Genomic DNA, 25,793 nt, shown 5'->3' with positions numbered 1-25,793 from the left:
AGTGTACCGGAGATGAGATCATTGGAATTTAATCAATGGTCGTATCACACCAGAGTGCATTAGCCTTTTTGCCTTTTTGAGATATGGCTAAAGTCTTGGATTTGCCGGGTGTTACCCAGATTGAAGACTGTCCTCCTTTTGTGTACATGGTGTACGCCATACTTCGAAAAGGCTAATTGTAGGTACTGTCCCTCATTTCAAATCATTAGTTTTAGTTTCTCTTTTGTTCAGAAACCAAAAATCAAGGGATTAAAAAGTGGAGATGAACTGGTCTGCAATCATAACACTATTGTGCTGGGAGGACACAAGAGGGTATATATAACCAAAAGTATAATGGCATATAACCATACGTATATACATTTTCATTGTCGGATATCTATCAACGCGGGCGACAGTTGCTCTCTTCCGTAGGTGGCACACTTTCATGACACTTTAATGATAATTACACCCGAGTTCTACGAGGCCTACATGTAGAAATCGTGTGCATATAATTGAGGGGTGGGGGGGGGGCGGTTGTTTTGTTTATTTGTCTGAAATATAAACGAGGCATGATGATGTAGATGATTTGATTATGAATTAGTTTATTCCCCGGAAAGCACAACCCATACCTCTTCCCTCCGCCACCTATATATAACCTCCTCCCTCCCCCCCCCCACACTCGATATCGACTCTTCCCTATTATTCCACTCCACTCTTGAGCTCCCCTCTCCTTCCCTTCCCACTTCCAATGCTCTCTCCCCTCTGTTTCTCTTTCTCCCTTACCCTTACCACCCCCCACACACACCCCTCTTTCCCTGACGATCTCTTCTCTCTCTACTCCAATAAATAAATTGAATAAAAGTCAATTTAAACCAGCTTTCTATCATGATGCAGTCATGTCTACAGTAGAATTCATCTCGACCTTTTACAAACTATTTACTAATATTATGCAAGGGATTGTGTATAAGAAGTATTGACATCAATCAACCACTTTAAATATGGACGATACTGACCCATTTTTCTTACTCCTTTACCATGAGCACACAGATGACAAGGAACTATATTTTCGTTCGGACAAAACGTATAAAAAATGTTTATGTACAAAAAAAATTTCTTGCAGATTAATTCGTTTAGCAAAGACATCATGAAATTTGAATTTGAAAATTCTGGTATACCAAAACGAAATTACAACACATTGTCTATGGAGCAGCGTAATACACATAATCATGCATAACTAAGAAAATAGCATCTGCAAAATCGTTTGTGACATCTGAACGCCCAACCCCTACCCCATCCTTCACCAAATTTTACTGCCTAAGAACGTACTACCAGATCATGGTATGGATTTGGAGGGAAGGTGACCTGGATGTCATGCACTGGATATTGAACCTGGAGGACAATCGTTTGGTTCCAATAAAGTCAAAAATGAACGCTGCCCCAGACACTCTCCTGAAGATGATCCATTGCAACTGCTCCACTGCCTGCAGAAACCCATTTGTAGCTGTATACTGACTACAACGTCATAAAATATGTGGACCCTGTCAGCTTGAAATATGTTACAATCCGTATATCGAGTGACAACGAGATCATTTATTACATACTACTACTAAGGTGACGCAACTCAAGTTCAAGAACCTGAGGCGTTGTGACTGAAAGAGTTATAATATACAGTTATTTAACAGATCCCACAAGTCTCTGCCATTCTGTGCGGTTTTGCGCTACTCTGAAGGCGTACTTGATTGTCAAGTTAATGGCGTTGAGATCGCTATGAGCGGAGCTAGATATGTGCGGCGAAGTGCACCACCACGGCGATAGGCTTCTGTGGCCTGATTGTTAGGATGGAGGATGATGGGAAGTGGCAGTTCCGGTCTCCTTATTGCGTGGCCCACAATCCGTAGCCTGTTGCATGTGAGTGTCAATGTCGCGGGTGCAACTTTTGCCCGGGCATACAGATTGTCGTTTGATAGGCGATCTGGAAAATGCACTCCAAGGCAGGGCACGGTGAGAAGCGTCAATGGAATTGCCCAATGTGTCTGTGATAACTAATGCTTCACAGCTGTATAGGAGAACAGATTCGACAGTGGACTTGAAGAGTTGCATTTTGGCGCCATCGCTGGCCGTACTATTTCACACAGTGGTAAGTCGCCGAGCTGCGACCCATGCAACCTGTCTCCTTCGCTGGAAAGCACTAGTGTTATCTGCCACGTTACAGCCTAAGTAGTTAAAGTCATCACAGACCATCAGGGTGGTACCCGATGTCGTGTGAATGTCCATGTGAGGAGTGTCGCCAATAAATATGACTTTTGTTTTACTGGCATTAAGGCGAAGGCCAACTTTTGCGGATGCTGACTCGAAACGTTGCAATTGGCGCAGGGCAGCCTCTCCACTATCGGCAAGCAGTGCGGCATCATCGGCGTATGCGAGAGCAGGGATTCTGATAGCAGGGTGTCGTGTAGATATAACTCCGAGTAATAATAATGTATAGCCATTTTAGTGGTTTCAAAAAAATCCAAGAGGCCTACCATCTTGGATTTATTGATGAATTGATTACTCAATGATACAAACAAGGGAAGAGGCTTATACTTATACTATATCGTATACTGGGCATAGAAACATTCAAACATTAGAAACTAGCGCACGTAGATCGAATTAATGATGATTAATCGTAATTATTTTGATATCAATATACTCAATGATACTTATTGAACTTGTTGAAAATTACAATTCTAAGGTGAATAGATGATGACATAGAGCCATTTTAGTGTATTGGCAGCCATCTTGGATTTTTAAATTAGTAGCTGAAATGGCCTTGTGTGATGTGCATCCGTCCTAGTTGGCGTGTCGTTGTCTACATTGTACAGGATGGAAGAGCACAATAGCCCTTTGAGTTTTTTACAATGTCTGAGCCACCAAAGCAAAATATGTAATATAAGCATCAACAACCTGTAATATAAAACAATTGACAGGAATAATTAATAACCATAGTTGAACCAATATGGTAAGTATAATATCAAACCCAATGCTAAAACCTGTCCTTTTCTGCATATACTGTCAACATGGTCAATACAAATATTTCCAACAATTCCCTACAATATCAGATTTCACTGGTGCGTTGCAGTTCTATAATAATTTTTACAATTCAATCTAATTCATGGACTGGATCATAAGCCAGCAAACACAGAAATGTTATTAAAATGTTTTTTCAAAACGTTTTAATAACGTTAAAATGTCAGGTTATATAAAGGTCATGAAAACTTTTTTTAAACATTATTGCAAATATTTTGGGCAAACATTTTTTGCAAAATATTTTTTCCAACCCCAAAATAACATTCTGATTAGAATGTTTTGCATCAAGTTTTCTAACATGCTTTTGGAATGTTATTAAAACGTTTTTTAATAACCCAACATTTAAACGTTTTCTGTAAAACATTTTGTGTCTGCTTGGAATGACATTGGCTGAACAAGAAGACAAAATATTAAAACCAATTTGAATTTTGATCACTTATAAACTTTGACCTTGTAATTCTGCGATTGCACAAAGGGTCTAACGTGTGTTCCTAATATGAGACCCACAAGCAGTGTATACCAATTATGTTCCTTGTCAATTAATTAATTCATTCATTCATTCATTAAGATTCCCACCTACGACAGGTCAAGTTCATGTTCAATTCCAACTTGTTTAACTTACCGTCAATATGAATTCCTTTGTGAGAGGTGTGATACCCCATAGGGTTAACGCAATACTTGGCCCATTTAATTTAGACATGAACATGTTCATCTGAAAAATAGTTTGAAGAATCAAGACATAAAATCATTTTTGCCACATTATGGGTAAAACTATAACAATCTACTAAACAGAATCGTAGCATTACGGGGACACGTGCCATCCCAACAAACACAAATGTTCTTAATACATTTATCCAAAACTTTTTAACACTATTTAAAAATGGCCGGTTATATAAAATTCATGACTACGTTTTTAAAACGCTATTGCAAAATATTTTGGGCAAACATTTTTACAAAAGTATATTTTGTCAACAGTTAAATAACATTCTATTAGAATGTGTTCCCCACGTTTTCAAAAATGTTTTAAATGTTTTATATCCTTTATATAACCCGTCATATAAACTTTTTTGTTAACCGCTGTGTAGACCCGGTGCCCCTCCCTCCAGTAAATGACGCTATGCCACTGCTACCACAAATATTATTACTATCTTAAGCACTTTAACCTGTTACCTCAGGTATCATCACAGTTTACGAGTCTGTAGACGTTTGTAGTTTATTCTTTTTACGATGATTGGGAATAACATAACTCGCAAGAGCCACATCTGTCCAATTTTAGCTGCCAAACTAAAGAACTGCGGTGTATGCCTATTTAATATCAATACATTGATCTTACAGCAAAGCATACAAGGAAGTCAAGCTAAGGCCAAATAATATGTCAAAACGCATGTTTTTGGCATTTCCCTTCTCGAGAAAAACCATGCAAAAATTTAAAAAAAAGAAGGCAAAAGTTTGGTTCCTATTGGGCATTCGCAAATAGTTTGGAGAGCAAATCTTCCGTATTTAACGTTTTTATATGAGAAATTAAACTTTATTACATACGGCGTTTTCTTAATAGTGTTTGCTTATATCTACATTTGTTTTACATTACCCTACTTTGAATTTGATTTGGCAATATATATTCGGCATTTGAAGCATAGTTTGTCATACATCTGCTCACCCACTCGTTCATCCACTCACCCAAATAAGTACAATCTCGCTCCTTAAGTTTAGAAAAGACGGTAGTTTTGGTACAGAGATTCTTTTAGCCTAATCAAAATAAACATTGTCTTATGAGACATACCTGTGTGACTTTTTCGTGTTCTTTAATCTCGAATACGCCGATATCATGAATATAATTGACGATATCATGAGCCTGACGAATCAAACGAATATTTATATTCAGTCATAATTGCATTTCAACTATCTTATGAACAAATGCGAACAAAACAAAAACGTTACGAAAGAACGAAAAGCAACCAACTATAAAAACAGAAACAGAACAGAAAACATAAAGCTTTTATCGAGGGATTAGCGAAAGAATGTCGTAAGTGACCTTTTTGTCATTTTACAGGAGGAGAGTGTGTTTCTACTTTTAACCTTATTTATTGTGTTTAAGCTTTTCTATTTAATTGAAATTTGATTAATTGCTTTTAAGCCTTCTAAAATAGGTTGATCACTCAATCTCACGACAAAATAAGGTAATTTAGACTTTTATGGACTAAACCGACAAATTTAAACGATTATAATATATTTTAATTTTTTTAAATGTTATACTTAATAGTACAATACACAGTTACCTTTTCGTGAACCTGGGCCGTAATTATCCCAATCACTCCAAATCTCAATAAAGACGAAGAAAGCCAAAATAGACTAAGACACGTGGTTATGGAACTGCTGAGAATGTTAACTACAACAAGTTGGTACATTAGAAAGCAGGCTAAGAGCATTGTAAATCCACATTCAATTGCAAGATAAAAGCTGAAGGTGTCATACGTACATACATACATAAAGGTGATTTAAGGCGCTTATGCAAAAAATTGATCTAAACGCACACAACTACAATACCAACAACAAACAATAACCAGCCAGTGGAAAACAAGTCAATGTGAAGACAAAATGAAGAATACTAAATATTGTACAAGTGAGTTTTCAGCAGCTTTTTGGATTGTGTGAGAGAAGTAGCTTCCCGTATGTCCCGTGGCAGGCTGTTCCAGATGGACGGGCCAGCAGCTGTAAAAGACTTATCACCACAGGTTAACTTGCACATGGGAATGTTTAGGAGAGTTCTGTCCAGGGCAGATCTTGTAACAGGGCCACTGGAAGGTGTTGGCTTAAGACTAATTGAATCGATGAGGTATCGCGGAGCAGAGTCAGTCAGGCACTTATAAATCAGAAGACAGAGTTTGAATTGGATGCGGTTGCTTATCGTAAGCCAATGAAGATTGTTCATGAGAGGTTTTGGATCAGTACGTCTAGGAACGGAGAAAATTAGCTTAGATGCTTTGTGTTGAAGGGATTGAAGACGGCGAAGATCTTGAGACTTGAGTCCATAGAGAAGGCTGTTACCATAGTCCAAACGTCATCAAGTACGTACACAAATTTTGAGAGATACTGATGTTGGCGACGGAATGAGATTAAACATCCTTTAAATTTACCTTCCTCTGTGATACAGTGGTTGAATGTTTCTGATAAAAGGTGGAATTGATGGGAAATGATGAAACAAAGGATGAGCAGGAATACGGGAGGAAAAGCAAACGAGCCATGAGCAAACACGCCTGAAACTACATTTATTATATCCCATACGATTATTGGGTTAGTTGCTGGAGTTGCAAAGAAAATGGTATCATTTCGAAGTGATTCAATTGGTCCAAAACGTGAGAAACAAATCATCAAGATATCGCCGATAATCAAAGATATAGCTGCTCCAAACATAAGGCTTATTCTCCGACGAACCCAGATGATACTAAGTGAAGTTTCAAACCCTCGACTCATTGACGAAGACTGACAATGTGTTTGCCAAATATTACAGATCGTAGGTAGTTTGTCCGTGTCACAGATATGGTACCAAATGAAACCATTTGCAGCACATAAAAAATTCCAGAGAGCCATCGTTATTTGAGATGCAAATGTTCTGTCATCCAAGTACCACATCCCAACAACTGTTCTTACCCCGTTAAGAAATACGATCGTTTGGACAAGAAGGCAATACAATCGCTGACCGTATTGTTGAAGAAAACCACCCGACGTAGGTTTGTCAGCTGGTTTTTGTTTTATCCAACTCTTTGGCGTATGGTACAGTCCAAATACAGCCATGGCACGGAATATGTGATGAAATTCATAGCGTAGGTTAACATCAGCGTCACCGTTTGCAACAATGTCTGTTTTAGCCAGATTTACTTTTGAGACAATTGATGAAACTGGTGTGATATCTGCTACTGCAACTCCCCTACTTGCGTGGATATTAGCCATTGTTGCTCTAACAAGTCCTTACTATGTAGCCAATATAGATTAAGATTATGTAGTAATATTTTCCATTTGTCCCTGCTTTCAAACAAAATATTCTCGAAGCAATGGGCTTTGCTTTTTTGAAGATTACTTACACAGTTTGCTCATATTGATATACGGTTTAAAGCTTTCGTTGTTGGTGGATTTACCAATACAACATATCGTCAGAAAGGATATTATTATAACCATGGTAATCAGTTGTTCTAGCATGAATTTATCACTAAAACTAAAGCGACTCTTATCTAACTGTATGCATCAAATATATTCCAAGTAGCCATGCGCGATAATGGTGACTGTTGACGTAAAATATGTTAAATCATTGAAAGAGTCTAAGACTAAATTAAGGGTTTGGCGATTGAATCATAAAATGATGTATTGGTTAAGCTGATGCTGCTAATATCAAATCAAAGTTGTTTTTTCATATCACCCAAATATTCACTTATGATATCAATTAAAGCAAGTAGTTCTTATTATTTAAAGAGGTCCAAATAACCATAAAATCGCTCTAATTTTGACAAAGGAGGTCTTCGTTTAGCTAAAACATTTAAAATAAAAACAGGATTGAACAATCTAGTATGTCTCGTTATCAAATACATGTAAATACAAATAGATCAAGGTCAATAAGCTTTTAAGCTTTTAATTAAAATTATTTGACACCGTTTTTGTACAGTTTGATGACCTTTTCCCTCCAAAAACTATTGTGGTTCAATAGCTACCATGCATTTTTGCGTACCCCATGATTCAAACAATCTCTGGTAGCAGTGCAGCTTTGAACCCCCCACATTAGTTTTGAGAGGGTCGGGCTCATGCACTATGTACTCGGGAAGCGGATATCAGGAAAATGGTCCTGTCAGCAAACAACCCGGCGGATTCTCAAAGGGGAGCCTTTGTGCTTTATATAATGAGTTTTTAACACGTTTAATAAATTATGTTAGTACAAAACACTCATTATTATTGTCAATTTACTGTGTTTAGTGTGTGTTTTACTACAAATTCCAGCAGCTTGCATCAACACTGAAATGGATGTTTGAAAGAAAACGACCTATTTTGTGTCCCTGGATTTGATGTGCATTATTGCAAGAGTGATTATTTTCAGGCTTGCATATTGTATTCTTTCGGGATCTAACACTCTTGATGATTTATGTTTGCATTTTACTACCAGTGAATTTATACATTATATTTTACCTATTTGTGATATATCCTATGTAACTTAGGTTGTCATATTGGTGTATATTTCAAATAAATCATTTCATCAAACCACTATTTCATGCATAAACACATGAAGCACTTGCATTAAGAAGTCCTATTGTTATGGCAACAGTTTTGTTGAATTAAATTATCTGTACTACATTACCTTTATATTTAGAATATACGTAAAGTCATATTTCAATTTGCTTCCCCCTAGTTTATAACCAAATTGACAATTCCTGAAGCCTGCAATATTGCACAAAATGGCATATGTTGTATGTTGCAAATATTCAAATTAGAAGAATTGAAGAATTTTGATAGTAAATCATGTATATATACAAATCACCAACATAAATTTGTTTGAATTGTTGGAAACTGACACTTTCAAGCATTTTTAGACCATATTTTGTCCTAAAAAAATAACATAAAAACAATACAACTATTCATTTTTATTTATTATAATGTAGGAACACATATTATTTAAAACAACATAAAAATGACAAATTAATGCACTCAAAATGGGTTTGTTTGTTTTTGTGTTTGGTATTTTTTGGGTAAGAGCTAATTGAATAATGAGCTTATTTACATATTATTTACATAATGAATTATGAAACTTCTTTTTCTGGAAGCTAAATTCCGAAGCCTTCGAATGATATATCGCTTACTGCTTTTTATACACCTGATTAACTATCAACGCAGTGGCCAAAATGACTCTCCACATCCCTCAAATATAACACTTTGGTTAGGTCTTGATATCCAAAATCTTGAGTTAAAATGTTTCAAAACATGAATTGTCAAAAAATGGATATCTGTGAAGTCTGTTATCTCTGTTAGGCCAGTCCGGAAAACGTTTCATACCCCTGTCATGTAATTCTGTGTACGGTACTGTAACCGTGATTGCTGAGATTTACTAGCACCGGAATGAGAAGAAAACATTTGTTCAATTATATACCAGCTATGATGCATGTGATGCTAAAACTGTACTGGCTGTTTATAGACTTAGACTATTTTAAAAAGTGCAAGGCCCACAGTATTATGCAGTAATAGCGTTTTCTACTATATATAAAAAAAATAACAATCAACACTCAAAGAAATTATATATTGTGTTTACTTCGTGTTTAGTTTTAAATAATGCTAATTCAAGAGAGTCGGTCGTTTCACATAACAACTTTGGTATTGGTTTTGGTTTTGATCACGTGGTTTTCTACCATCCTGCCTAAGCTCTTGACTGACGTCATGACCAATACATTTGTCTGTACCCTTTGTTAGAAACTTGTAGAAAGCAGTTTTTATTTCAGTTTGTTAGATAATCGTGTGACCGTAGATCCCAGTAACACAATGAAGGCTGACGACAATTGAGCACAAATAACAATGACGTCATTGCCAAAGGCAATTTCGGCGCGGGAAGTTTGAATATCGCGTATTGAGAGCCGGCTGATTTTACTCGTTTTTATGGTCAATATGGATATATATCCGATATTTGGTTAGCACAATCATGAAAATAAGCTATTATATACTTATGGTCCTCTCTACACTAAAGTTTAATTAATTTATTACTCTATCAGTGAGCTAAAAGCGGTTGGTATTTGACCAATGAGATAGTGGCGCAATTTGATCATTGGCAATAGCAACAATGAGTTGTACCATCATCAAGCCATTATTTACCAGTACCACAACAATAATGCTTTGTTAAAACAATTTGCAGATTATTTGTCTCATCAAAGGCCTCACACAGTACTATTACTGTGCATCTATCCACTGTTTGCTTTGCAATGGTGCATCCAACTGAAATTAGTATACCTATAGCATCACAACCCATTGCAATATCGCACACATAGGTAAATCAGAAACATGTGTTTGTGGACTTAACATAGTTTGAAAACAAGCTCTTCATATCTTCAATACAAAAGATGAACACTTTCCCAGCTACATTTTAAGGAGTTGTTACTCTACTTGTAACAATTTTAGCGCATGTCTCTTTTTTGATTTGCGAAATCCAGAAAAGGGATATTTCAAGCACAACAATGCATGCTTGCGAAGAAGCAATCTCCAACCTCAGTAATAGCTGCGAGTCGGTCCTGTTATTTGTTTCTCAGTATTTAGTCAGCGGGTTTTAGCCTCCATGTGTACAGGATGAAAGAATGCAATGACACTTCAAGTTTATTAAAATGTCTGAGCCACCAAAGCAAAATAGGTAATGTACGCACCAACAACCTGTAAAATAAACAGATTGACACCAATATTATAATATTCTTTAAACAAAGAAAGAAAGAAACAAACAAACAAGCAAGTAAATAAAACAAAATAAAAATTTCAACAGTTCCAGCTAATTTTCAGATTGGATCAGAATGTCCTTTCGTCAAGCTGAATCTGGGTTTAAACAGCAAAACAAAACAATATGAATAATGAAACCAAACATAAAACAATATTTGTTGGTATTGTTTTGTTATGCTGTTTGAACCTAAAATTACCCTGTTAAACTTATCCAATCCAACAAATAGCTAGAACTGTGTGTATGTCATTCATGTTGCTAATATCACATGTGGTCAAGTGATTCACAAATTTGTCAAGTTTACGCTCCTATGTTTCGCTGGCCCATAGGACAGATATTTGAATCGGGTTTGTTGTTTATTAGAATAGAATATTTACAGATTAGATTGGTGACTGGACATTTTTGGCTAGTGCATTTTAGTGTACCAATTTAAAACAGAGTTATATTAGAAAAGATATAATAATGTACGCATAATACAATTAGCGTAATATGTATGTACGTATTATCCAAATTTAAAACTTCGCACTTAATATATTTTTAAATGATATAATTTGAAGATATTTTGTTTTGCTCTATAACTTATTTTAGACATGGGTTAAAAGATCCTCCAAAACGGTAAAAATGGGGTAGCAAATCACAATATATGGGTCCATGTTTTAAAAACAATCACCCAAAGAGAGCCAAATTTTGCAGTTTTTGAGTAAAAATTACCACTATAAATATTTGCTGGGTTTTGTGCTGTAATTATTTTTGTGTTATTCTTCTTCTAATAATGCAGTAAAAATAATGAATACAATATAACCCAAGTTTTATGTATAACGATTTTATTTTAATTACTGTGAAGTTGTATGATCGTGGTTTATTTCTTCATTCTTAATGGGTTTTTTCTAATGCCATTACTTAATTTGATTATTTTATTGTGTTGTTCATCAATGATCAAAATGTTGTTAAATTATTTATTTTCACTGATTGTCTCGAATTGCTTTATGGGACAGAATATTGGTAAAAAGCGATATTGCATGTCGTTGACTTTCCTGTATCCACTAGAGAGAAAACATTATATTCAAAACACTTGATAGGTGACATAGAGTCAACAATTAAGACCACTTCTCAATTGTGCGACCAGCTTTCCCTTTTAAAGGCAATTTTATTCTTTGTTACTTACCGTCAACATGAATTCTCTTGTGAGCGGTGTAATGCCCCACAGGGTTAGCGCAATACTCGGCCCATTTAATCTGGACATAAACATAATAATCTGAAAAACAAGTGTTTGACAATTTTGACCACATTATCGGTAAAACTTCCTATTAGAAGTAATTGTAATTGCTTTACAATGCTGCCGTTTTGCTTTCAATTGAACAAATTTATGCCAAACTGTTTTGTTATTATCAAACTTCAGGTTAGCAACTATTTTAACTGTTGCGATTTGGTAGTTTGCAGCATCTTGCAAATGGTAGTGAGCTTTGGCAAAAATTGCAGTGGTCATTTCATAGTGAGCGTGTTGAAGAATTTAAATATCGCAGATATACTTTTGGAGGCCGGTCGACTGCATATCCGTCAGTACACGCTTTTCAATACGGAATAAATGCTAACCTCATCGTGACATCATCCAAGCAGCAAAGTTCATTTCCCATTGAAAAAGCGTGTATTGACGGATATGCAGTTTACCGTTCTGTTTGTAGGTCTTGATTTTGTAAAGAGGGCTGAAACAACAAGTGTTCGCTTACATATACGAGCGAGATCCTTTTCCACATTTACTCTACTTTGAATCGGATTTGACTATAAATATTTGACGTTTAAAGCATAATTTGCCATACATCCGCACGCTCAAACACCCAGCCCCACAAATAGATACACTCATAGAAATTGTTCGTTGGTATTACTCAGTAAGTTGATGTAAGTCGTTGCGTCAACTTTCCGAGTAATGCCAACGCATACAATTTTGAGTAACGCTGACTCGATATCATTATGTTGGTCGCACTCATTTGCACTTACTTTATTGAGTTGTTACAACTCAGAAAATGAAACTAGGTTAGCATAATTTTCTAGAGGTGTGCTATAGTCTACACAATTTTGCACTGATTACAAAAATAAATATTTGAATACTGCTAATTGTGCAGAAAATGATCAATTTTACGTGAATTAAGTAACAAAGTACCAAATTGGAATAACTCAAAACAATAAGTACCAGTAACTTAATATGAACGAGTTACATCAACTTACATGTTGAGTTACAATAACTCAACTAATTGGTTCTTTGAACCTTGTTTATTTTTCTAAGTTCCCTGAACTTGAATTCAGAAGTTGGCATTACTTAAAAAGTTGACGCAACGACTTACATCAACTTTTTAAGTAATGCCAACAAAGTTGATTAGTTGACGGAACTTTTTGAGCTTTTACAGCATTTTTTAAGTTCGAATAACTAAAATGAATTTTGTTTTGGCAACTTTTACACTATTTTTGAGTTGTCCAAACTTACTCCTTTTGAATTGCGCCAACAAGGCGAACAAGTCATTTCTATGAGTGTACCCTAGGTATAAATATTACCTGTGTAACATCTTCGTTATCTTTAAGCCCAAACACGCTGATATTATGAATGTAGTTGACGATATGATGTGCCTGGTGGATGAATAGAAATATTATGGTCAGTAAACAAAATACACAACAACATGAAATCATAGAAAATTACGACCAACAACAACATATTTGTTTAATTACCTGTTTGAACTGGCTTTCTTTGCTTTTATCAGTTACTTCTGTTTCCTTCTTAACAGTCTTTTAAGGTCTTATTAGCTGAGACCGTTTACATATATTGCATCAATTTATTGGCCTAGCTTGTGCATCTTGTATGCATGATCTCAGTGTTTTACCACATTAGATTCACAGTTTTTAATGTGTTCTTACGGAACAACCGTGTTAAACAAACATCAGCAGCAACAAAATCCCCAATAGCATGTGAATCTATAAAAGTTGGTTAAACAATACTAATGACCTACGAGTTAAACAATACTAATTACCTATGTATTACATAGTAATAGCATTCAATAGAAAAGTTGCCAATTTCCTCATATTTCTCATATTTAGAATCCCACCGTTAAAAGCCATCCACACAAGATGATGCTGAATGATTTAGGTACCGAAATTACCAAAAAGTTGCCCTTAGTTGACTTGAAAATATTTCTGGTTATCACGCAAAGATCGCAAGTATCATAATAGCAGCGCGCCCTCGATCCTTACAATGGGAAAGGGCGCAAACGTAAAATACCAAGTAATGAAAAAAAACACCACCATATCATTGCAAAGCACCAATCCCCGAAGTCCACACGTTTAGCTATTTAACTTCAGATTTTAGTGATTTTAAAGCAGTTTTTTTTTGCCTACAAACAAGTAATTTTTTTAATCTTATCTCCAGGTCATGAGAAATCTGGTATCAACTAAAATGATATAAATGACGTTGGCTCTTTCTAACGTTCTTCCTTGTTATGCAAATGATACGGTTTACGCTCCGTAGATTTCACACTGAGATTTCGGGGCTTCTCCTTTTTAATTTCCCTATTTCATATGCATCAAAACTGTTTTATATGGATGAGCATCAAAAGAGTCTTCCGCACGTCAATTTGGTGCGGACTAAATATCACATTAGTGTACTCAGTGAGTGTAATGTGCTATTGAGGCGATAGAGGCTATATCAAAATGATCGGTACCTATCCATTTCCAATTTTGACCATGCTGTCAACAATGCTTATAAATGTTACGATTTTATGATCGTTTTAGATGTCGATCACAAAAATGGCGCTTAGAATGACCCATCATTTTGCCATGGTAGTAAGTACATTGCTGTGGAATGACTGAAAAATATATCATCATACGGCTGCGGAGTAGGCGAACGCAAGATGCACAACGATCTTCTTTAAAATTACTTATAATATGTCGGTAATAATCTTTAACAGATAATATTTCATATCATAATAAATTTACATGCAAAATGTATATAAATAGTTACCTTTTCGTGAACCTGAGCCGTAATTATCCCAATCATTCCAAATGTCACTAACGACGTAGAGAGCCAAAATATACTAAGAAACGTCAGAAGGAAACTGCTAAGATTTTGAGCCACAACAAGTTGGTACATTAGAAAACACGCTAAGAGCATTGCAAATCCACATCCTACTGCAAGATAGAAACTGAAGGCGTTGTCGAGAACAGATACAAACATTGAGAGATACTGATGTTGACGACGGAGTGAAATTAAACATCCTTTAAATTTACTGTCAACTTTGAAATTGTGGTTAAAATTTTCCGAGAACAGGTGGAATTGCTGCGAAATGATGAGGCAAAGAATGAACAGGAACGCCAGAGGTAGAGCAAATGCGCCATTAACAAACACGCCTGAGACTGCATTCATTATATCCCATACGATTAATGGGTCAGTTGCTGGAGCGGCCATGAATATGGTATCATTTCGAAGTGATTCAGTTAGTGCTAATCGTGAAATGTCTGGTATCAATGTATTGGCGACAATGAAGGTAATAGCCGCACCGAACATGATCCTTATTCTCCGTCGTACCCAGCTAATATTTAGTGAAGTTCCGAACATTCGACTCATTGACGAAGACTGGCAATGGATTTGCCAAGTATCAAACATCTTAGGTAGTTTGTCCGTGTTACAGATATGGTACCAAATGAAACCGTTAGTTGCATTGAAAAAATAAAAGGCACCAAACGTTATTTGCAACGCAAATGTTCTATCATCCAAGTACCACATCCCAACAACTTGTCTTACCCCGTTACAGAATATAAACATTTGGATAAGAAGACAATACAATTGGTGCGCGTATTGTTGAAACGTACCAGACGTTTCTTGTTTTCTCTAACTTTTTGGTGTGTGGTATAGTCCCAAAATAGCCATGGCACGGAATATGTGACGAAACTCATACCGCAGATGCACATCATTGTCATCGTTTTCATTAATGGTTGTTTTAGTCAGATCCCTTTTGAGATGATTGAAACTGGTGTGCTAGTTGCTGCTGCAGAATCCCCGTGTGCGTGAATCTTAGCCATTATTGCTCTAAAGCAAGTCCTTATTGGTCAATGTAGATTAAGAATATGTTCTATAATTTGTTTCAACGCAAAGAATATATCGAAACAATGCAAGTGTATGCTTTAAAACGATTAAACATGCAGTATGCAGATCCTGATCAACTTTCAATTTATTTGGTGGATTTACAAATTTACAATTCCAACTGAAAGTGTTGTAACCAGCTACTCTGCAATTATCACTAATTAAAACTAAAACGATTCTTATCTAACTGTGAAACACCAGTTTACTTAACATGGTTCCAATAGCTATGCGCGATGAATAGCACTGATGCGTGTTGACTTAAATTAATTTACATTTAATTAATTAAATGGTTTTCCTATTAATCAATAACGTTGCATCGTTAATGGTGACACTAAGAGAATAGTGAATCACACCAGGCCTTGAAATAAGAAGAAAAATCCAAGGGTCTTCTGAACCCTTGCCTTTGAAATTTCAAGGGTCCTCACCAATTTTCAAGGGTCCGACGCCGGACCCATTCCTTTGAAATTTCAAGAGAGAGAATTAGCTACGGCGATCACGATATGTCTAGATTGTAGAAAATGGAAAAACCGGCTTGAAAACTTGATGGGAAACTAAAATGAAAGAGTACTCAGGTAGCTGGACCTATTATGTGAACCAGATTTTCCAGTGGAACAACAAAACTAGGATTTTCTGCTCTTTGCTTGGTTCAATTTTTACGGGTCACGCGGACCCGTAGCGTACAAATTTTGCGGATCCGGGCCTACTTCCACGGGTATTTGACGCAAGGACGCGCCTTATTTCGAGCGCTGAATCACACTCTTTGAACTTCATTTTAACTGAAAGAAAAATAAGGGACAAACGTAACAAGTTACGAGCGCTGCTCATTGAATTGATTGCGTGTACCGGTACGTCATGTCATTTTTCAGGGCATATAATTATTCGATGTTATAAAGCTAGTCAATCGAATACATGAATACAAAACCCACCCAAGTCCATGGGAAGTGATTTTGAGAGAAAAAACATGTGTATCATTTTAATTCCTTCAGTTAGATTTACCTGGTCAATATGGTAAGTTTTACGTGCACATGAGTGGATTTAACTGTATTAGGTATGACGATTAGCATTTCAGGGACTTCGTGGGGTTCATTTTAAATGCTGGACTTGGTTGGTTTTTTGAATCATATACAAAGACCACAATGTTAGAATGAGATTACCACTAGTAAGATTATACAAAATAAAGCACACAGGTATGTATAATGTTGATAGGCATTCTGCCATGTAATATAAACCACACACTTTCCTTTATTAAAGCAATTTTTTTTTCAGAAGTCACTCTCCAGCAAGGAATGTGCTACAAGTGGACTTTTATACATACTGGATTTCAATCAATGTGTTACAAGACTCAAATCATGGAATTGGGTGTTTCTTTCATACATGCTATTTTTCACATGCTCAATAGACACAGAGGATGAATTTGAGTTGATCTTTCATATATATGACAGGCCTATGTATAGCAACAATTTGCCAAGGTATGGACTTGGGTGGTTTTGTATTCATATATTCAATTGTATGTGATAAGAAAAGGAATCATAAGTGCCCTAAAGTAAATTGATTGATAAGGATGTTTGTGTTTGATCAATGTTCTTTCCAATTTACCATAATTGCTAATTAGACGTTACGGATATTTACTTAAGCATGTTAATGGATCGCATATAGCACTTCAGACACACCAAGTTGGAGTCTGAATCCAAGGAATGTCCTTCTGATATCAAATAATTTTGATTTTTTAAATTTGCAATGTAATACAAATTTTACGGCAAATTATTAAAAAATTGATATTTTTTTTACATTTAACAGTCCTCGAAGTAAACTTTATAAACCTATAATGATATGTACTAAAGGGGGTACTACACCCCTGGTCAATTTTGTGCCTATTTTTGCATTTTTCTCAAAAATTATAGCGCATTGGTGACTGGTAAGATATGAATATTATAGGGGCAAAGACTACAACTACTGCACTGAAAATTCAGCAACTCAAGGCAAGTGTTTATTGATTTATTGATCAAATATTGGTTTTCCCTTATTTTTGACTGTAACTCCACAACTGCTGTCTGTGCTGAAATAACATTTCCAGTGCAGTAGCTGTAGTCCTTACTCCTATAATATACATATCTTACTTGTCACCAATGCGCTATAATTTTTGAGAAAAAAAATAGGCACACAATTGGGCAGGGGTGTATAGTACCCCCTTAAAGTCTATGTACCTGGGAGGAAAGGGCGACCATTAATAATTAAAAAGTTTAACATTTTAACCCTGGAATTATGGAAACTTTTGGGCCTCATAACTGCTAAATTGTTGGTCTAAAGAATATAGTATGACAGGCAAAGACTTGATGAATTCATCTATAAGGTCAAATTTGGACCAAAATGCTCATTTTGGGGGAAAATCCACACAAACACACACACAAAAAAACCCGGGTTTTTTGGCACAAATTTTGTGTTCGCCAAAGTATGGTTAAATGACATATTTTCTCCAGCTAAACCGTCGGTAACATTTGGCCGATTTATCTAAGGATGTAGTGTAATGTGTATATTGCTCGACATAATCCATGCTCTGCAAGCATGCTAGCCGGAGCATTGTGTACACTTTTCACCGATAATGCATTAAATTAAATGAAACATTGGTTAAATTGTTAACATCTAATTTAGATTTAGATGCGAATTGAATGGAACGATGAAAAGCTACAATTTCTGGAGTACTCAGCCAGTGTGTGAAAGTAAATATGCATAACAACCAGTGCGCGTACCGCTCCGTGACCAGTTATGCATACTAATTAGCTCATGACATTCCCCTGTTTGAAGAGCTCGAATTTCTTTGTTTTAAAACAAAAAGTTACAAAACTGTCAAATTATCATACCAACCCATAGAACTTGCACGTTGCAACAAAAAAAGAAGTAGATTTAAGTTTATTTGGGTAGATAAATAGCGTGTTTTTCGAACTAGCAAATTTCAATACAAAAATCGGACAAAACCCCACAGTATTAAATTCCCTTTTTCGGCAGTAATTCGTATAATTCAAATATATGACCGATACAAAGGTTTTGAATACCACTACCTCGAAAAATCCGTACGAATTGGCGTAAATCGACCAGGAGGTAGACACTTTTTTGCGAAGGTCAAATGAGGGGAAATGGTGCTCTACATTTGCCGTTGGATTTTGTTTTGTGCATACCATCACATATCTCAGAACTAATATTTTACGGGATTACGATTCATTGTAAATCCCGCCAAGAAGAATATTAGATATAAGTATAAACCGTCACCGTCAACCAGTTTATGAACAGTTTATGAACAGTTTATGAACAGTTAATGAATATCCACATGGCTGCCTATCCGTGATAGAACCAGGTTCAAGATTTGTATGCATTTTTATAAGGGTTTTCGTGAAAAGCTTCTCAAATATATATGATTTTCTGTCTGTCTCATAGAGAAAAACCTTCAACAGGCCCTGTGACATATGATAAGCTAAACTTACCACCTTACCAGTTTCAATGTTGGTGATGAATCGTTTTATGTCGCTGCTTTATTTTGATCGTAGAACATCATCCCGTATAACTTTAGGGATTCCTCCTCACTTCAATCATTGTCTTGAATGATCAATTGAAGGGGGATTTGCCATTTAGTCTAATACCATTTGCTCTAATATCCATTTCGTCAACATCCATTTCGTCTAAACCCATTAGGTCTATATCCACTTCGTCCAATAATCATTTGGTCCTTTAACCATTTGCTCCGATAACCATTTGGTCCGATAACCATTTAGTCTAATAACCAATAAGTTTAAAACCAATTAGTCTAACAACCATTTAGTCTAATACTCATTTGGTCTATAACCTATAGGTCTAATAGCCATTTGGTCTAATACCCATTTGGTCTACACACCATTTAGTCTTACAAGCATTTAGTTTATTAATAAATAGACGAAATGGTATTAGACTAACTGGTTATTAGACCATACGAGTATTAGACCTAACGGTTATTAGACAAAATGGTTATTAGACCAAATGGTTATTAAAAAATATTAGACCAAATGGTTATTAGACTATATGGTTAGTAGACATACCGGGTATTAGACCAAACAATATTAGACTAAATGGACAATAGACTATACGATTATTAGACTAAGTGGCAATTAGCCTTTCTGGTAATAGACCAATTGAATATAGACTAAACGGGAATTAGACGAAATGGTATTAGACCAAATGGCAATACGGTAGATCAATTGAAGAAACTTAAAAGTCCCATTTGTATCCAGAATGTCGATTTTTTAAATCTCAAATAATACTTAATTTTATTTACAATTAAATGGGAAATAATTTCTCTCCCATACTTTGGGATAAGATATAGCAGACTTCTATTCCAATTTGAAAACCCATTATGTATAAATACGTTCATGGTGACCAGCACATAGGATTCTATCGTGAGTTCCAAAGGAAATAGGGTGTTTGGATAAAAGTAAAGTAAATGAATTAATAAGAATGTTTGTGTTTGATCAATGTTCTTTACTATATTTAAGAAATAAAGGGTAATGCATGATCCTTTACACGAAAATAATGTGTCCGAGGCAGTAAAAACGTAAATAATGGGTGAGGCGCAGCCGAACTCATTATTTAAAGGATTTTACTGCCGAGGACACATTATTTGCGTGTAAAGGATAATGCTGCACCCTTTATTTCTATTCTATTGCCACAAAATAGTGTGATTTAAAGAGAAAATATCAAATTTTTTGCCCAAATATTTCAAGTTGTTTATCTCAAGGTGGAGTGTATACGCGTAGCCAAAGCGTATGCACATTCCAATAACACAACCTAACATTCCATTCTCCCCTATAAGCACGTATGCACATACAATAACACACCCCTGACATTCCATTCTCCCCTACATAAGCAGGTGTGCTGTGCGCTCTGCTGTGCGCTGTGATGATAGAAGAACATAAAGTTCGTTGCCCTTGACACTTTATCGCTAATTAATGGTCTGTCACGTGACGCGTGTCAACAAATCACATTGCGCGATTTTGAATAATGGGTCGTGGGGGTAATAGAATACATATTAAACGTGACTGTGCAAAATCGTAATTCAATTAAAACAATTTAGGCAAACACGGCGATGGTATTTACGTTACTTTCTCCTTTTCAATCTTGAAGTAGCAAACCTCCTCCGTGGACAGAGTGACAAACGGGTACATTTCATTAAAAGGGCATATCTTCAAAATTTGTGAGCCGATTGAAACAATTGTTGTGGTTTATTAAAGTTAAAGGAAATCTGTACCATAAACTAATCAATGGCTATATAGTTGCAGTAATAATAAAAACGACAAACAGTAAAAGTCCCAAGCTTATATACGTCCAAATAAAGGAGAAATTCTTAATTCCTTACGACAATCAGCGATCGTTTTGTAATCCATGGTGGCGGCCATATTGATACCCGATGCATTTTATTACGCTGTAACGGTACACCGATTTTGAAACTAGCGAAATCCGTGCCACGAGCCTCGTCCCTCGTGAACTTTGGTGACACGAAGCGAATACTACCAAAGTTCAGATTCAACATTCGTTCAAAAGAAAACGCGACAATTTTTACCCATAAAACTACAGAAGAACATAAAAAATGTATTTTAAGTAATATTTATGATCAACAATGTCTTTTGAGAACGAAAAGTAAAAACAGCACTAAAACCAAAATTCGCTGTGGGGTTGCGAATGCCATAGCGACACACGCTCGCCGCGGGTCTGTGTGAAAGGTTACACTGACCGCTTGTGGCAGAAAGGAGCTATCATGGCGGTTTCCATGAATCGCAGACCGTCTGGTATGTTTAATTTAGGGGTATATAACTATATTAGCCATTGATTAGTTTATGGTACAGATTTCCTTTAATGATTAAAGGTGTCTTTTTGAGGGTTTTTTTTGGGACACCCTGTATTAAGCTCTACATTGGAAGCCGCCTGATTGTGAAATATATATCCCCCGTGTTATTTACTTCTTACACGATTGTAAGTGCACTCATATGCAGCCAAAATCTAATGTTTCTACGTTTATTTAACAAATTGGTTATTGACCTACACTTTGTACACATCGAAGATTTACTAATTTTATGAGGACGCAATTACATTATGACATAACAACGACATAATAATAGTTTTGAGATGTTTATATAGACAATTTACCAGGTGGGTTCGGTAGACGTATAATTTACGACTTCCAACATAAAATTCCATGCGAGCACTCTGCAGTTTTTAGAGCTACTACATTAAAGCAATTGAAAATTGTTTAAATTTTTAAAATCTAATTTAAATTATCAAGCGCAGTGAATAGAACGATAAAAAGGTACAATTTAAAGAGCACTTATTCATTTTGCTTCTATCAAGACTGGCGGATGGCCTAATCATTTCACGAGTTGGCATTCTACTTGAAGGGTTAATCTTACCTAAAACAGGTAAAAAACTTAAATATGAGGTCAAAGCTTTATCTTCTTTACTAATAAGTTATACATATAAAAGATAAAGGGTAATGCAGTATCCTTTACACGCAAATAATATGCCCGAGACAGTAAAAACGTAAATAATGGGTGAGGCGCAGCCGAAGGACACTATATTTGGACGTAAAGGATAAGGTCACACCCTTTATTTCAATTTTATGACCGCGATTTAATGAGAAAATATTTTAGGTTGTTACATCAAAGTGACGCGTAACCAACCGTAATGCTAATACTTCTTCATGCAGATTCAATAGATTGAAACCACTTATACAGTCTTGCAAGAATAATTATTATCATGGGCTATGTTGAAATGTAATAGCTATGCGTGTTATTTCTTAGCTTGCAAGAGCTGTATTATATGCGTATTAATGTATTTATTACTTTTTTTGGAGATCAAGCTCATTAATAAGTCATGTATTTGACTGGCACCGGAATGAAAAGAAAACACTTTGGCCATTTGTGGTTTACATATTACATTTATAAGTTCAATAAGGAAAGCGCGTTGCTCTATTATCAACAAGTGAAATTTACAAAAAGGGTAATTTTTGACCCTAAGTTCAATTGTTTTCCATGCAGCGGCGGCACTTTGTTAGTGTACATTTATTGTTCGTTGATGGATAGTTTGGCGTTGTTAACTCGGTAAGAGTTACTGTATCTTCATCTTTGGAGATTTAAGCGTCCATCTCCCAGCAAACACAAAAATGTTTTTAAAACGGATTATAAACACGTTTCGGTTTAGTTTAAAACGTTTATATAAAATATATAATTTAATTGTTGGTTATGTCGATTTTTTGGAAATGTTGTAAAATGTTTTTGCAAAATTTGATGTTATTATAATGTTTATAACCAAACGTTTTTTGTCAAACGTTTTATGTTTGTTGGGCATGCTCCGAACGCAAAGTGGTTATATGATTATGATATATTGCGTTTTTAAAACGTTTAAAATGTTTAAATCTATACAGATTGGCTACATACTAAATTTGAAAAGTTCCATAATTATATTGCAGATGAAACCTATGTCCAATTAGTCAACGAGATGGGAATAGAAAATCCTTTGATATTATTATGGCTACTCTGTGGTCTTTGCACTGTTGTGGCCAATCATTTTCGCGGTGGCATGATCACATGGGCACCAGTATACAATCAACCAAATCAGGTTGGTAATCTTTATGTTTGTTTGATGTTGTTTTCTCTATTTTTTGGACTACCTGGCAAATAGTATAGTGCCTTAGAGTCAAAATCGTTACACGAGTGACAAAAGTTCTACATTTGATGCTCATGTTTTATTGCCCTAAAGTTTATGAAAATAAGCGGTTCCAAAATGTAGACTTTATTTTGGTACTTTTTGGGCTAAAAACACAGTATTTTGGTAAATTTAAGGGATCAGGAATGAGCGTTTTGAGCGTTTCGATAGTATTTTTTATGGGACATGAGAGCACATCAGTCATATCGAATTACATTCTGAATACGAAGAATGTCTTTCTGAGTTCAAATAATTTTAATTTTTTGAAATTCACGATATAATTCAAATTTTATGACAAATTATTAAAATTTGATATTTTTCACATTTTGATATATAACAGTCCTCGAAGTAAATTTTATAAATCTAATGACATATTCTTAAAGTGTATGTAGCTGGGATGAAAAGCCGACGATCAATTGAAAATTTTGACCTTCCATATTGAAGATATGGATTTTTTCCCCAAAAGACCTAATTTTTTTTTTTTTTTTTTTTGGAAAAAAATCCATATCTTCAATACGAAAGGTCAAAATTTTCAATTGATCGTCGGCTTTTCATCCCACCTACATACACTTTAAGTATAAATCATCGGATTTATAAAGTTTACTTCAAATACTGTTAAATATCAAAAATATCAATTTTTAATCATTTGCCATAAAATGTGTATTACATTGCGAATTTCAAAAAATCCAAATTATTTGATATCAGAAGGACATTCTTCGTATTCAGAATGCAATTCGATATGTCTGATGTGCTCTAATGTCCCACAATAAATACTGTCCAAACGTTCATACCCCAGCCCTTAATGTAATAGCTCTTTCATTTGAAATGGATTTAAAGTGTTTTGAGAGCCGCTTATTTTCATAAACTTTAGGTTCATACAAACCTGTATACCAAATTTGGCACTTTTGTTACTCGTGTAACAATCTTCGCCTTATTTGACTCTAAAAGTCAATTTTCTAAATGCCACCAAAACAATTACGTTTAGTCAATCCAGATACACCTCCGTCGTACTTTTTGACAAGCAGGGATTATGAAAACCTAAAATCAGGGACCCAGCCAAGTGTACCCTTATTTATCTCCTTATGTCATCTATAGTATATTGTCTTATCCGTGTGGGGTATTGTGTTTGTACATACGGTACTACAAATACCACATGTGGGTATAAATACAAAACATCTACATCTACTTTGACCATTTTAACAACTTTCGTGACTTTTAACGCTTCAGATAACTGTCACGTGGCGATTTTCCTGGAACATAGACGTTGTACCTTGTAGTCAGACGACTATTAACAATAATGGTCTCATAGGTTCAGGCAAAATATGCCAAATGGATACCAGTAATTGTTTTGTTGCGAGCACATACTGTAATGACTTTGATGTGGTTGATAAGTGGTCTGGTGGGTCATTTACAACAACATTCACTGCAACATCCACGTCATTTGTGTTACGGTAAGTATTTCTTGTTGATTCATGACGAACTTAATTTTAAAACCGTGGTAGTTAATTGAAAAATAATCTGAACAATGATTATTTTGAAGCCTGGATAATTCGAGTGGTGATGTTTAAGGTCATTGTACCGTTTACGTAATTCTTATTTTTCAGATTTCCTTGAAATGTTTTTGGTCAACACAATCATGACCAGGACAATTGTGTGGTGTTTTGAGCCATGCCATCCCTTGCTTTTAGAAGAAACGAAAGTGGCGTAGATCTCTTTTCGCCATGGGGAAAAATTGGCACCATTTTGGCTAAAATAGCAAAATACAAGGTTAATTTGATTATAAACCCACATACATGAGTCAATATGAGGGGGGGGTGTGGTTGTATGGACCATCCCTTTATCAAAATATGGGGGGGTGATATCTCCATCTACGCTTATGGTAAGAACTTGGAAATAAATAATCTATTCAAATGTTTCTGAAGGCCAAACAGTTAATTAACCCTAGTCTGAATTATATCCTTCCTTTTTTCTCATGCACACCAAGATTTGCTGGTGGTGCTTGGATTGCATTAAGTAACGGCGGTGGTAGTTGGGATCTGAGATCTTATGTGGATCTTACTCCAAGGCCTGTTGGGAGACCCATAAACACATCACCTACGGCCACCATCTCGCCCGTAGTCAAGGTTCCTCCGGGTACAACAAACACCATAGCCATACCAAGTAAGCACACTTCTCTCCTTCCCAACTGGGTTTTAATGGTGGTTTAGTAAGTTATATAGTTAGTAAATTAGTCATTTCGTTGATAAAATAAATGTTTGTTTGATAAGTCGGTCAGGTATCAAGTTTAGTCGATGATAGGATATAAAGCGGTGATATGCATTTTCCATGATCTATCTTTAAATACGGCCCAACTTAAATATAATCTAATTAGTTGCAGATACAGATGGCGATTACATCAGATGTCGATGGGCTACGGGAGTAAGTGGCGGTGTGATCCAGCCTTTGCCGAGTATCTTAAGTCTA

The 25,793-nt window shown here is 35.6% G+C and overlaps 1 protein-coding gene across 1 annotated transcript; it reads left to right on the top strand.

Annotated features, from left to right (window-relative positions):
* The first annotated feature begins 21,387 nt into the window (after nt 1–21,387).
* On the top strand, nt 21,388–25,537 carry LOC140169224 (integrin beta-like protein C). The gene is made up of 4 exons (XM_072192481.1): nt 21,388–21,418; nt 23,095–23,243; nt 24,558–24,781; nt 25,315–25,537. Exons 1-4 carry the CDS (start codon nt 21,388–21,390, stop codon nt 25,535–25,537), a joined length of 627 nt encoding a protein of 208 aa, XP_072048582.1.
* The last annotated feature ends 256 nt before the right edge of the window (nt 25,538–25,793 follow it).

The sequence above is a fragment of the Amphiura filiformis genome, chromosome 14, assembly GCF_039555335.1.
Source record: "Amphiura filiformis chromosome 14, Afil_fr2py, whole genome shotgun sequence".
NCBI lineage: Eukaryota > Metazoa > Echinodermata > Ophiuroidea > Amphilepidida > Amphiuridae > Amphiura > Amphiura filiformis.
The sequence above is the reverse complement of the archived record's forward strand: the minus strand, read 5'-3'. Positions and strand labels throughout refer to the sequence as shown.